The 13,685-nt window shown below is 40.4% G+C and overlaps 1 protein-coding gene across 7 annotated transcripts in view; it reads right to left on the bottom strand.

The window, feature by feature from the left end:
- The window catches only part of pde5ab (phosphodiesterase 5A, cGMP-specific, b), an 88,377-nt gene that overhangs the window by 12,273 nt on the left and 62,419 nt on the right, over positions 1 to 13,685 (bottom strand). For 4 of the 7 annotated variants that reach the window (XM_067523829.1, XM_067523830.1, XM_067523828.1 and 1 more), the window contains exons 9-17: positions 12,676 to 12,784; positions 12,496 to 12,580; positions 10,864 to 11,039; positions 7,953 to 8,012; positions 7,159 to 7,218; positions 6,317 to 6,463; positions 3,153 to 3,278; positions 2,401 to 2,495; positions 1,979 to 2,066 (exon numbers count right to left, since the gene is read on the bottom strand). In XM_067523829.1, the coding sequence (XP_067379930.1) occupies positions 1,979 to 2,066; positions 2,401 to 2,495; positions 3,153 to 3,278; positions 6,317 to 6,463; positions 7,159 to 7,218; positions 7,953 to 8,012; positions 10,864 to 11,039; positions 12,496 to 12,580; positions 12,676 to 12,784 (946 nt within the window). The remainder of the gene's footprint in view (positions 1 to 1,978; positions 2,067 to 2,400; positions 2,496 to 3,152; positions 3,279 to 6,316; positions 6,464 to 7,158; positions 7,219 to 7,952; positions 8,013 to 10,863; positions 11,040 to 12,495; positions 12,581 to 12,675; positions 12,785 to 13,685) is intronic. The other 3 variants (XM_067523825.1, XM_067523826.1, XM_067523827.1) reach the window with 3 other exon arrangements.

The raw sequence follows: 13,685 nt of genomic DNA, 5'->3' as shown, positions 1-13,685 counted from the left end.
GTTGTGTGGTCGGCTAGCAGCTGGAAAACGAGCCGAAAAGTCATAATAAATAAGACAGAGAGATCCAGAAACTTGCAGCGAGTAGGCAACAACATGAAGCCCTGACAACTGTCATTATAAAGCTGTTGTTTTTCTGTAGAGCACTGGTAACCTGAGGTTGAACTGATTTGAATTGTTAAGCAGTTTGAAGATGACCTTTCAAAGTGCTATCAAGCAGGTGCTTACACTGTTTATGTAAATCTTATATTTTTAATCCAGATATTTAAAGATTGAAGGTTGAATTCATCTACTTACATAAATGTAGATATATTAAGTTGTATTTGTCTACAGCATTTCAAAGTAGGTGGATGGTGCTCACAGCTTTAAAAACACATTCACATCCAGATCTAGGCTGATAAATCGGCCAGGCTGTAAAGAAGACATAAAAAAAAAAAAAACTACAGTAGAAATTTCTCTTGAACCACTTTCTACTGAAGAAACATTCTGAAAACATTTGAATTCTATAGGTTTGTCAAAGTGAACCAAACTCCATCCACGTGTTCCAGTGAAAACGAGTGTTTCTAAAACCCTAATGACAACCGACTATTCACAGAGCAAACAAGTAAAACACTGCAGGTGGTGCAGCTAAGGCAAACATATGTTCTAACAGGAATGAACCTGGATAGCTAGTGAGGGATGTTGTCCTGGTTTAACCCAGTAGATGGGGGAATGAGTTTAAATGAGTTGGCAAACAGAAGTTCCCAATACATAAAAGACTGAGGACACACTTAATACTTTCCACGCAAAAAAAAAAAAAAAAGTTATTGCTTTATGTGCTCAACATTTTTATGACATAATGTGAAGGCTATTGCATTACCACTTTTTTATTGGATTTTACATTACATCTTACATTATAGGCAGTAGGTAAATTATCAGTTCCTACAGTGATTTTTGGAGCACTGGCACCGGATTGTGGTTTCCGCAATACAAAAGCCAAAGCCACCATGTGACGGGAATCTATTAGCGAGAGAAGGCGGACATAGAATAGCTGCTGCTGTAGGATGATGCCAGACATGGCACCTAATGTATAATGATGTAAAGTACATGGTGCAGTTTTGTAAACTAAAAAGATTTGGAAATTATATCTGCAGGGACACTGGGAGAAGAGGAAGATAGAGGCTCAGGACTGTGCCAAGAGTGCAGCTGCTGCATAGAGAATCAGCTGCAGCTGTAGAAGAGCAACTGATGTCAGGCTTTACATAACTGTGATGACGATGAGACCCCAGAGTGAAGAGACAATTTGTTTTTGCTCTCTCTGGCTGCTCCTGCTACTACACTCGTATTCATGATAGCGGTGAAAACTCAGTGAAGACCGCTGCTCATCTGAGGCAGCAGCATTAAATGGACATGTTGTTTTATTTCATCACCACTCGTGTGCGTAGAGCCAATAGCTCAGAGTGTGGAGGTCTCTAGTGTTTATGCTGTAAACACAGACCCAAAATTACAGACGTTTGGCTAAAATCCAGAAGTGTGTGCTCCACGGGGGGGGGGGGGGCAAACACCATGTTTCGATTCAGTATCCAGTTCTTCACATCTACACATCTTTTATCCGACCTCTAAGGTAAAATTTTGAAGATACAGACATGGATTAGAGCCACTGTAAAACATTTTTGTTGTAATTTTTCTTAGAATTCTGAGTTTAAGGTCAGTGTTTCAAAAAAAAAAAATATATTACCGTATACTTAGTGCACTACAGACGACTACAGACGTATCTGCCAAAGATTATTTATTACTAGCACATAACCCAAAAAAGGGGCTTTACTGTACAGCCATGAAAACTGCTGTTTGCAGCTTCTGATTTGCTGATGTGAAGCAGGTGCGAGGCCGTGCTGCACTAGAAAGCAAAACTGTTAGAACTGGTGTTTCCTGGGATGCAGTGAGTGATGGGTTGAGTGTAAATGCTTCCTATGTTTATGTGTGAGTGAGTGAGGGTACCTACAGGGCTGTTGAGAATCATGAGGCACTGGTCAAAGTGGTGATGCTCCATGGTAGAGTGGCAGTAGAGCTGGGCCAGTGGGTGGTCACTCCTGAACACACACACACACACACACACACACACACACACACACAAAGGAAGAAACTCACAGATTGGATATAGAATGGTAAATGGTCTCCACTTATATAGCTTTTCTATCTACTGGAACTCACTGCTTCTCATTCACCCATTCACACACCGATGGGGGAGCTGCAACAAGTTCGAAACATTACCGGACGAGCCAGGGATTGAACCAGCAACTGGGGGATGACCACTCTACCTCCTGTGCCAGAGTCGCACTGAACTATTGGGAACTAACAGAACTATCCCACCTGTGCACATATAACCATACATACACTTAACTGACGCATGCTATGCTGCTGTACCTCTGTATGTAGGAGTTGTTGACTCCTCTGTGGTCCAAGTCATGGCTAAGAGTTGCAATCATCAGAGCCAAGATCTCCAGATCACTGAGGTTATTCTGTCAGAAGATGGATAGATGGAGGAGAAGGTTCCACAGTTGGAGGAATAATTGGACGTTTAAAAAAAACAACAACAACCACACAGCAGCTGCTTAACAGCATTTTAATATGTTGACATGATCAAACCAAATGGAAGCTCGATGGCTGCCTGCACACAGTGCTGGCAGAGTGGGAACCACAGCCGAAAGCAGGGCTCCAGCACGACTGGTGCCAGTATTTAATTCAGAAATTAAGTTTTGGGTTATCAAAACCACCAATATTTAGTGTGAAGTGTGGTAGGTTCTTTGAAACATCTGAACTATACATTATAGCTCTGAATCTACAATTTAGTGAATCGGTCCAACCATTTTCCAAAACACAGCATTGAATTGCTTATTATTTAGTTTTGAGGGTTTTTTTCATTTGGAATGAGAATAATCTATTAAACAACTTTACTGAACAAAAAAACTGTGTTTTTTAGGTTTTATTTTTCAACTGAACGCAAAATTAATTCAGTGCTTCCCCGTAGTAATATTATTGTCATGGAAAGACTTCAACCAAAGGGGACAAATGGTTACCTTGTTTCACACACGCCTGTCGATTTAATTAATAAAAATAAAATGCTGGACAAATAAGTGGACTGGTCCTAAGAATCAAGCTGAACTTATTGCACTGACCTGTAAGCGACCTGACTTGAGGAGGGCAAACATGCACTGGGCGGTGTTGAAGGCATGTCTCCAGTTGTGATATGCCACATTCTTCCTGTAGTTCTTCTTCACACTGAGAACCCACTGGCACAAACTCTTCACAGGAGAAAAAGTGCAAAAAGATATTAATTTAACCCCTGGGAGTCTTTTTCGTTAGGAGCCTATTAACTGTGATTCACCCATTCTCACTGGAGCCCATAAATCAGAAAAATCCAAACCATAATGTAGGAAATTCATGGGGTTTATGGGTCATGCAAACTTTGTGTAACACACAGTGCACATCCAGGAAATGCCTGACGTTAGCTTCATTTCAAGTTGTTCTTGCAGACACTGCATTGGTCCAGTGTTAGTTCTGTTTTTAACTCTCTACTAACTAAAACTACTATGTTCACCAGCTCGTCGCTAACTCGTATCCGTCTGCTGTTTATTCCAGTGTATTCACCGTTTTTCAAGACCAAAACTCAGAACTTGGCACACAACTTTTATATTCCAAAACTGTAAAGTTTCAAAACAGAATAATAACGTTTGGTTTTGTCTGCTCTCTTCCTTTACAGGAGCCTATTCTGTGCTGTTCTATTCTGGCACACAGTGCAGAACAGCAACTCAACTAACAGCAGGCCTTGCATGAGTATGACACATTGATCACTGTGGATGGTGCACACTCACCTACAGACAATCTCTGAAGCACACAGTCATCTGCAGGAAACATCTTTAAACCCTTTCACTAAAAACAGCTGCTGCAAGTGACAAGGTTCATAAGAGCAGTGGGACTAAATCTGAACTGTAAAGTTCTGGGGTATAAAACCAAAACAATCAGCTTTGAGAGAATAGAAAGTTCCACAGACAGAAAGTTGCACGTCGTAACATGATCCATTATTTATGCAAAATGTTGATTAATGCAGCTTAGACTAACCATACAATAAAACTACGAATGTGTTTTTCATTTACACCACACACTAAACCTGGAGCCAGTTGGCTACTTAAGAATGTCAGATCCTGGGGCACTTAAAATACTTTTCTATGTATTTAAATACTATAGATAAAAAATCAAAGTTGTAGATTTTTGTGGAATGACTGTGGTTCATTATGTTTAATGGCATGATAATGTGGCTAAAATTTAAAAAAAAATATATATATAAAACTAATTATTGACTGGGTATAAATAACTAATAAATAGTAAATAAATAGTGCAATTGTATGAACGCATTCACTTTACAGTCAGGAAGTTTAGTTTTTGCATTGTTAGTCTATGAAGACTTTAAATTCAATGTGATTGCACATTTAATCTCAGGCACCATGAGAAAATCACCAAAGCATTGTGCAGGTAATCAAACTTCATTTTCGCCCCAGGGATCATTGCGGTTTCTTCTTAGATTAGAATAAATGAATATACAACATTAAATAACTGTAATTAAATAATTACATGTTGTAGCCAGGATGTGACTTTCCAGGGTGGTCAGAGTGTCAGAGCCTGGGGTGAATGTCAAACTGACTTGCTGCGCTGCTGGGGGACCTAATCTTCTCTAATCAATGTTCTTCTTTGTGAGGCCTCTCTCTCCACAGGCACTCCAGAGGTCAGCCACCAACATACAAGGACCTCTTCACATGCGGAGAGCAGTGAGGAGGAGAGCCAAACCCACCAGCACCCGGGCAGGGCTGGCGCCGAGGGAGCGCCGGATGAAGGGAGCGGTTGGTGTGATAGACGGTGGTAATGAAGGGAAGGCTGTGTGAGTGATTTTTCGGAGGGGAAGTGTTTTAGGTGTATCATGGTGTTTGTGTGTGTGTGTGTGTGTGTGTGTGTGGTCTCGAACTTAAGGATGCAGGCAAATACACAAATATCAACTTGGTTGTAAATGCATTTACTCAAAGAACACACAAACACACACAACACACTTGTCTTCTAATGGTCTAATGCTGCTGACAATGAGAAGCAGATTGTTTTCTGCATTTAATAAGACAGGAAGAAGCTCTTGTCTTTTTCCATGAAATGTACTGAGAACAACAAACTTGTATTCTCAGCGTGTTGTGGTGTTGCAACTCTTGTGGTTTTCTTGTTGCCACCATGTCCTTGACAAACATGAAGTCTTGCAGGCTTGTCTCCAAAACCATAAACACTGTGATGACGAAGGAATATGCAACATATTATCTGATGAGCCCTTTGCTTAGTTTTTTGCCCGACTTTGACTATGTTTTAATTATTCAACTGTGAAAAGTAGAACTTTCACAGCTTTAACTTTTACAGCTGATTTGACCTTTATCATGCTCATAGTTGTGCAGCAGTAGGTCACCTGTTACCTACTGTTAGGGAAGTAGGGTTTTAAAAATACGTGTGGTAAAACCATAAATCTAGCAGCTACAGTATAGGAAATATGTCAGGAGGAAGATTGGCAGTCGGTGATGTAATTTAAAAGCGACAAAGTCTTTGTAGGGAGGTTGGAGTAGACGGGTGGAGATGAACTTTAGACAATGTTTCTGCCCAATCACGATCTTTTCCCTAACCCAACTTACAATTGTGCTGAACTGTAAGTTGACGCTGACCACCTCCTCTGCCAAGTGGCACGTACAGTAGGAACCTACTAAACCATATGTACGTGCTGAGAAGACCCGACTCTGTACCCCCTGAATAGCCTGACGGCGTTTTAAACGGTACCGGTTTTGACAAAAGCACAAGAAAAGCACTGAACTAGACACTGAGCAAACACTGAGAGTTGATTGACTTCCATTCAACCAGGTCACCTCCACCTGGGTGATGTGTGTTTGTGGGTTTACAGTATAATGTTGCACATTTTGTTACCTGATAAAGCTCTCTGATAACCTTTGACCTCATGTTTGTAATAAAACATCCTCATTTCTCAATGCATCTGTTATCAGACTATACTTTAACCTGAAAACAGACTGATCAGAATATAGTGTGGTATGGCTAAAAATTGTTAACACACTAAACCTTGAACTTACCATGACTTCTTTCTACTTGAAGCAGAACAAACTGTTCTGTACTGGAAAAAAAAGTCCTGAGAAAAAAAAAAAATCTAATAATTTACATTTCGGTTATGGATCTTAGGAGCTAAAATCTTTCAGAAAAAAATAACAATTTAAAACATTGTAGGAACCCGACTTCCGGGGTCCGATCTTACCGTGTACTTCATCTGGAAGTTCTGGACCAGGTTGAGGTCAACAAACATGCGGATGGTGGCCAGCGTGGTTTCAGTGTCCGACAAATCAAAGTCACTGAAACTGAAGTCCAGAACACCCAGTGACTGAGCTGATGGAATTGTGGCTACCTTTAAACACACACACACACACACACACACACGCACACACACACACACACACACACACATTAGGAAATACAAGGATTATCATAATTTTTCAGATTTATAATCTTAATTGTTATTTGGTTTAACATGGCAAATGTGTGATAAAAGTACTGCTGCAGTTAGAGAAGCAGCTTTCACCACACAATCAACAGGGTTTTCATCCTGCGCTGTGTCACTAAAAGAGGAGACTCCTGGAGACGGCTACATACAGTATGTAGCCGTCTCCAGGGTAGGAAAATCAAGCCTGTGTCCTAGATACCGAGTGACACATCTTCTGTGTGGCACTCAAGGGAGGCCACTTAAACAGGTTATGCTGTTACTTCAGCCCCTTTCCCACAAGGAGAACAGAGCAGAACCTTCTGAGACAGTCCTGTGAAGTCTTTGTTAAGGGGTGTGTGAAAGCTGGACTGGTTAATATTTGGGAAGCTGCTCTGAAGAGTGAGACAACATGACAGATGAATGAGCTCATTAACGAACTGATACGACTGTCTGCAGAGAGGGACGCTCATGTTTTTGGAGATGATTTGTGTTCTAAGCCATTTATACTAGAATCACTATTTTCTCACAAATTACTGCTTGTGGAATCATATTATAATGTATGAAAAATTATTTTATAGCACTGCCACCTCACAGCTAGAAGGTCGTCAGTTTGAATCTACCTGGTGGCCTTTCTGTGTGGAGTATCCATGTTCTCCCCTGAAGTGCATCATACTAGAAAACTAATTTGAAGAAAGATGTTACACATTATGCTATTAAATTATTTCTCATATTTTCTGAAATGTTTGCTGAAAACTTGGCTGAAATATGTATTGAAATTGTAGAGTTTTCAATGAATCAATACATTTTCTTAACTACATTTTTTTCAAACACTGTCCTCTGAAATGCCAGGCCTTATAAAATGATTGATGAAACTGTTTCCTTTTATTGAACTATTGCTTCTGGTTTTGAAATTGGTCTTTGAAAAAATATTTGTCTCAAACGTGTTTCTTCTATAATGTTGGAATAATGTTATAAACTGACCAGTTTAACTGAACTGACCTTTAAATCATCATTGTAAATTAAAATGATTAATATTATGCTATTATATTTTGAAAAGCTCCAATATGACAGGTTGGTTTAAAACAGCAGTTCACTGGTCATAACTGACTTGACTGCATATGTTGGTCATTGATTTCCACTAAAAGTCTGTCTGCATGTGAATGTGAGAAAAAACCCTACAGAGTTATTATACTGACAGTTGCTGGTTCAGCACTGTGGTGTTGTATTACATGACTGCTAAACTAATCTGGTCCTGAAGAACAACACTTGCCTGTGTGTGTGTGTGTGTGTGCGTGCACATCTGTGTCACTCTTTGTATTTAAAGCTGTGCATTGACTAATCTATGTTCTGATGGGCACTAATGTTCATGTGGGTGTGTGCGTGTCTGTTGTTAAATAAATAAATTTTAATTTACCGCGGTTACCTGGAGTTCCCGCGTTTCTTCCTCTGCGGCTGAGGCGTGATACGACAAAACCTAGAACACACACACACAACATTGGGGGGGGGGGGGGGGGGTTAAGCAGACTTTAGGTCATATCAGGTTTTCCGTAAAAAACACACTCAAGCTGTATACAGCCCGTAGACAGTGACCTACAGTTTCTGATCACTTTGACTGAGCTCCAGGGTTCAAAGCTCCAGAATGACAACCATCACTGCAGCCCTCCACTGATCTGGGCTTTGGAGTGACTCGAAAGAAGCCTCTACTCAGTACAAACACACAAAAGCCCGCTTAGAGTTTGCAAAAAACACCCGAAGGACTCTCAAATTGTGACGGATACAAATATCTGGTCTGGTGAAACTAAGATTGAACGGTTTGGCCTCAATTCTGGAGGAAACAAGGCACCACTCAACACCTGCCCAATGTCATCCTTCAGTGAAGCATAGTGGTGGCAGCATCATGCTGTGGGTGGGATTTTAAGCAGCAGAATGGATTAAAGTACAGAGATATCCTTAAAAAAAAAACCTGTTCTACGGCCCTCAGGACCTCTGACTGCGCCAATGATGACAACGATCCTAAGCACATAGTCAAGACAACACAAGAGTTGCTTAAGGACAACTCTGTGAATGTCCCAGCCAGAGCCCCAACTTAAACCCTATTTAACATCTCTGGAGAGATGTGAAAATGGCTGTGCACCAAAGGTCCCCATCCAACCTGACTTGAGAGGATTTGCAAAGAAGAACGGCAGAAATTCACCCAATCTAGGTGTGCAAAGCTAGTAACATCATACCCAAAAAGAATCAAGGCTGAAGCTGCTGGCGAAAATGCTTCAACAAATTACTGGGCAAAGGTTCTGAATACTTAAGTACATGTGATATGTTTTTTTTTTTCTTTAGTTTTTCTTAAATACATGTACAGACATTTCTAAAATTCAGTTTTCACTTTGTCATTATCAGATACTAAGTGTAGATCAATGAGAGATTTTTTTTTTTTACTATTATAGTGTCAGGCTGCAACATAAATTTTAAAAAGTGAAGGGGGTCTGAAAACTCTGAATGCACTGTATGTTTATAATATTTTCTCTAAAAGTCAAAAATGTGAGAATTTGAAATGAAGAAACAGAAAATGCTGTGATCCTACATTAGCCTCACGTAAAGCTCGAGATGAGCTTAGTAGGAAACAAATATAAAAACAATGATGGTGCTCGTCAATCAGGTATGTCATTGTGCTCTGTAGATAACCGTCAGTACTATGAGAGTCTGACGCTTTCACAACAGAAACTTAAAAGAAAAATAATAAATACTGTACTTATAAATCAACATCATCAACAGTAGATTATGCAACTACTATGTAAATATAACAGTGATGGAGAGTTGTGCTTGTTTTAAATACTGATTGTACTTCAGTTACTGACTTTGATTTGCTTTTATAACCATATGTTTGCTGATCAAACACTCCCCACAGTGACCCACTTTCTTTAAAGCTGCTACTTTGATGTCTGGTTACTAGTGTCTATAATTTAGGTGAAAGTGTAATGTCTCTGGAGAGAGGCCTTCTATCGCTGACCAGTTTTGCTTTGGAAGACTGCTGAAAGTGTATTAAAACTGTCTTTGAAGCATCAAAGCAATGGGTCCATGAAGCTCACCACTCAGTTTCAGAGATGATTAAACTGTCTACATGTTATATCATTAGACCTGTTCTCTGTAGGCTGCTGCAGCCACATTCAGATCAACTGTGACCCGGACTGAGGATAACACAAACTGTCCTTAGCAAATGGAGAAAGTTCTACTTGAACTAGGTGTAATGACGGAAGACGCGGGCAGGAGCTGCAGCCGAAAGAAGGCGTCACCTCTGACAGCCTGAAGCTGACAGCTCCACACACTGAGAACTGCACGCTTGTACAGTGTGTTTGTATGTGCGTGACTGGAAGTCTAAGAGACTGAACAGAGGGCGTAATAGCAGATTGTAAATGTGTGTGGGCTCAGTTATAATGAATTTGTGCTTCTCTGGCTGCTCGCTCGGAAGCTGAAGGCAGGAAAGTGTCAAGAAGCAGCTTGAAAAATTCATATGCCTCGTCTTACCACTGCCACTCATCCACCCACAAACAGCTCCATCAGAGATGCTCTCACACTCAACTTTTCTGTACTTGTACACTTTTGAGAACCCTCTCCAACACACTTAATCTTAACCATCATTTCTACGCACCTAATCACACTGGAAGAAATTTTTACTGTCATGATTGCGCTGTTTCTGGAACGAATGACATAAGTCATGATTGTAGCAGCAGAATGAATTCAGGAACCTGGAGGATCACACAATTTTGTCTGCAAACTACGAGAGAAAGGATGCATCATAACTAATGTGAAGAAGCTTTATCATGCAGCAAGACAATGATTCAAAACACACAGAAACTCAACAAAAGGAAGTTTTTAGACCCATAAAGTCAATCACCAGACCATTACTCAGTTGAAGACATATTTCACCAGCTGAGGAATTCTTTCTTTAATCTCCTAAGACGAGACTGATGATAGTACTTTCAGACACTAAAGTTTCCAACTACTGGTAGAATTTATTACAAGGCTTTTTCAATTGCGCCGTTTATGCAGTTTTTTTCTAAATGCTCAAAGTTGCATTTCAAACAGAAACACAAGATTATAATAATAAATAAATATAATTACAGACTCGAATCACCTGCATTTATTGCTTAAGTTATAATATTAGACCACCCTCAGACACCCTCTCTGCTTGTCTCAGGCCTGGTTCTTATGTCAATTGAGATAAATAGAGCCACAGCCACTATTTGAGGATTTGATGTTCCGCTGACTCGGGACAGGTATGATCTCAATAAACCCATGTGTGCATGTATGTTTGTGTGTATGAGTGTTACCTCCAGGGTGACCTCCTGCTTTGCCATTGCTCTCTCCACAGTTTCGTACATCTGCGTGTTTTGGATGCCGAGACCGCAGAAGATGGCAAATGCCTCCAGGAACTGTTCGTCATTCCTGTTGAAGGCCTTCACACTGCCTGACGCTTCATCCATCTTGTTCACTAACTGACAAACCCCTACATGGACACAGAAAAACGCACATTTAATCATGTTTCTTCTGGTTGCCAAATGTGGCCTGGTCCCTTTTTCATAGGTTTCACGGAACCTAATAACTTAGTATTTTTGTAATCTTGGCCATCAAATTGTTCATTGTTATTGATTTTCATTTCAGTTGGATCAATCAAATTGCCAACGAAGTCAGAATTTGGCAACACTGCTACAGCAAGGTTTGATGGGTAAGTTTCACTCTTTCATGTTAGTTAGATTAACACTTCTGGTTGACAAACAGCTTGTATTTCCTGGCCATGATTTCTTAAATACTGTAAAATAATATCACAGCAATACCTCTGAAAATAAGTGTTTCCTAAATATGTTGGGGTTTTGATGGCTTCGGGCCTTTTTGGAACGGCCCGGTCCTTTTATGTCCTTGATGTATTTTTCCCCATCAGTTATGTTTAGTATTCAATTTGTTTAAGTATTGAGTAGCACTTTTTTATGTTTTGTAAACCTCAGGAATTTCCATCTACCTGAGTAGCTCCCCATACCCAGAAATACATTTTGTATTATAGACTAACCAAATACGAAAAGCCACTGTTAAACAGATTTTATTTTACACTCAGAAGTTTTGTCCCCAATGCCCCAGATAATTAAACATCATCGTCATAGCAGAAGGAATGAATAAGTGTGGTGTACGGAGGACTTCTCTGTCCACAAATACTGTCTGGTATTTTGCCAGGGAGATCAACAGAAAGTCAACAAGGACTCAGCGATGGTGTCAGCAGAGACAACAGCTTATTTTATTTAAAGATAATTATTTACCACTTTCTGAGTTACCGGGATAGCAGTTTGTACAAATGTCATATCTGTGCCTTTCTAAGAACTCAGTACAGAATATTGCATCGCTAATGATCATCATTTATTCATGAAGCAAAATGAGCTAATCTGAATGAATCCGTTGGAGGTGAAGGATAAAAAAAGATTTCATTGTAATAATTGGCTGCTGTGATCTTGCTCGTCTTCAGGATTAGAGAGCATAGGTGGGTCTGTTTTGTTTGATCACTGAGGGACATCCACGGTCATTAGTCATCTTCATAGCCAACTAATGGAGCTGCTATCAGCTAATTATGCTGATGATAATCACTGTGATGGATGGAGTGGCAGGACAATTCATGGGCAGATAATAAATGTGGTAATGCTATTATTGTTTTTTGCTATTTGATTGTTACACTAAAAACACTGGTCATTTGGAAAGTAACTTCAAAACCACTGAGATGGTTCAATTACTGAAACACTGTGGCATCAGTGTGACAACACACTGTTTTTGTCCTTGGTGGTTGGTGTTTCTGCACTGCATCTTAATTATTGTCAGATTCAAAAGAGGTGGTTTCAGGTTTCCCAGGTTTAGCACTTCAAAGTGTGCTTCACCACAGAAAGACATAAAGGGAGAGAGTGAGAAAGACAGCAATCTTGTACCTATGACTTTGTCCTTCTTGCCATTTCTGATGGGGGTGCAGAGCAAACTCTTTATCTGGTTGCTGGTGTGATCTGGGTTTTCACTCTGCCACAAGACAAGAGAGATAATAACTCACTGTGGGAGTAAAACAACAACAACAACAACAAAAAATAATTCAAACCAGCGGAAAGAAAACTGACCGTCCAGGGAAAGCGTTGATCCTTGGTGACGTCTGTGATGTTGAGAGGCTGCATGGTGTTTTTAACGTACTGAGCATACATGTAGTTAATCTGACTGACATCACAGTCCCTGAGGAGAAACACAAAAACAAAAACAACTTCATAACTAAGTATCCATAATGACGCAAAACACCCAGCCTGCCTGGATTAAACCCTGCCAGACCCACTGAGAGCTCCGTATGCACAAATGCGTGTTTTATGTTTCCGTTTGATGGCATGGTGGTGAGAGGCTTGAAATGACTGCTTACTCTTGTAGGAATTACGATAAAACTGAAATGTAACTGTTTTCTACCTATTTATAGAGGCTGGAAGACAACATGGGCTTCAGTGGAAAATTAAAAATGTATTTAGCCTATAGGTTAGCCCTCTGCACCAAGCTCCGGACTCATCGGTAACTGCCTCAAACCTGCTCTGCATTACCCTCATTAGCCAGAGCTGCGTAAAGTCTGACTGGCTATCAGAGCATTAGGACTGAAAATCTGAGGGAAAAGCCTGTTCAAAGTTCAGACTGAGCGTACAGCGATTTCAGTAGCTCTCTGAGACTGTACTTTAGTTCATTACTGCTTCATTTTCTTCAAGCCATAAACCTAAGTATCAAAATTTGGACCTGTTAATGGAATCTAAACGGAACTGTTCATCCTAAGGGGCGGATGAAAACCTGCACCAGTTCTTATTCTACAGTTGTTGACGATCCTTCTAATAGTTGTTGAAGCATTTCAGTCAAAGGTCAACCTTATGCTGGCAGCTCGGTGGTGGAGTGGTTAGTGCTGCAACCTCACAACTAAGGTCCTCTGTTTGAATCCACCCGCCGGCTGTGGCCTTTCTAGGTGGAGTTTGTATGTTCTCCCTGTGCTTGCTTAAGTCCAACGGCATGCATGTTAGGTTAATTGCTGACTTTAAATTGCCCATGTCTCTTTGTGTCTCTCTGATATAGACTGAAGGCCTGTTTAGGGTGTTACCCACCCAATGGC

Source organism: Channa argus, chromosome 12, assembly GCF_033026475.1.
Source record: "Channa argus isolate prfri chromosome 12, Channa argus male v1.0, whole genome shotgun sequence".
Taxonomy (NCBI): Eukaryota; Metazoa; Chordata; class Actinopteri; order Anabantiformes; family Channidae; genus Channa; species Channa argus.
The sequence above is the reverse complement of the archived record's forward strand: the minus strand, read 5'-3'. Positions and strand labels throughout refer to the sequence as shown.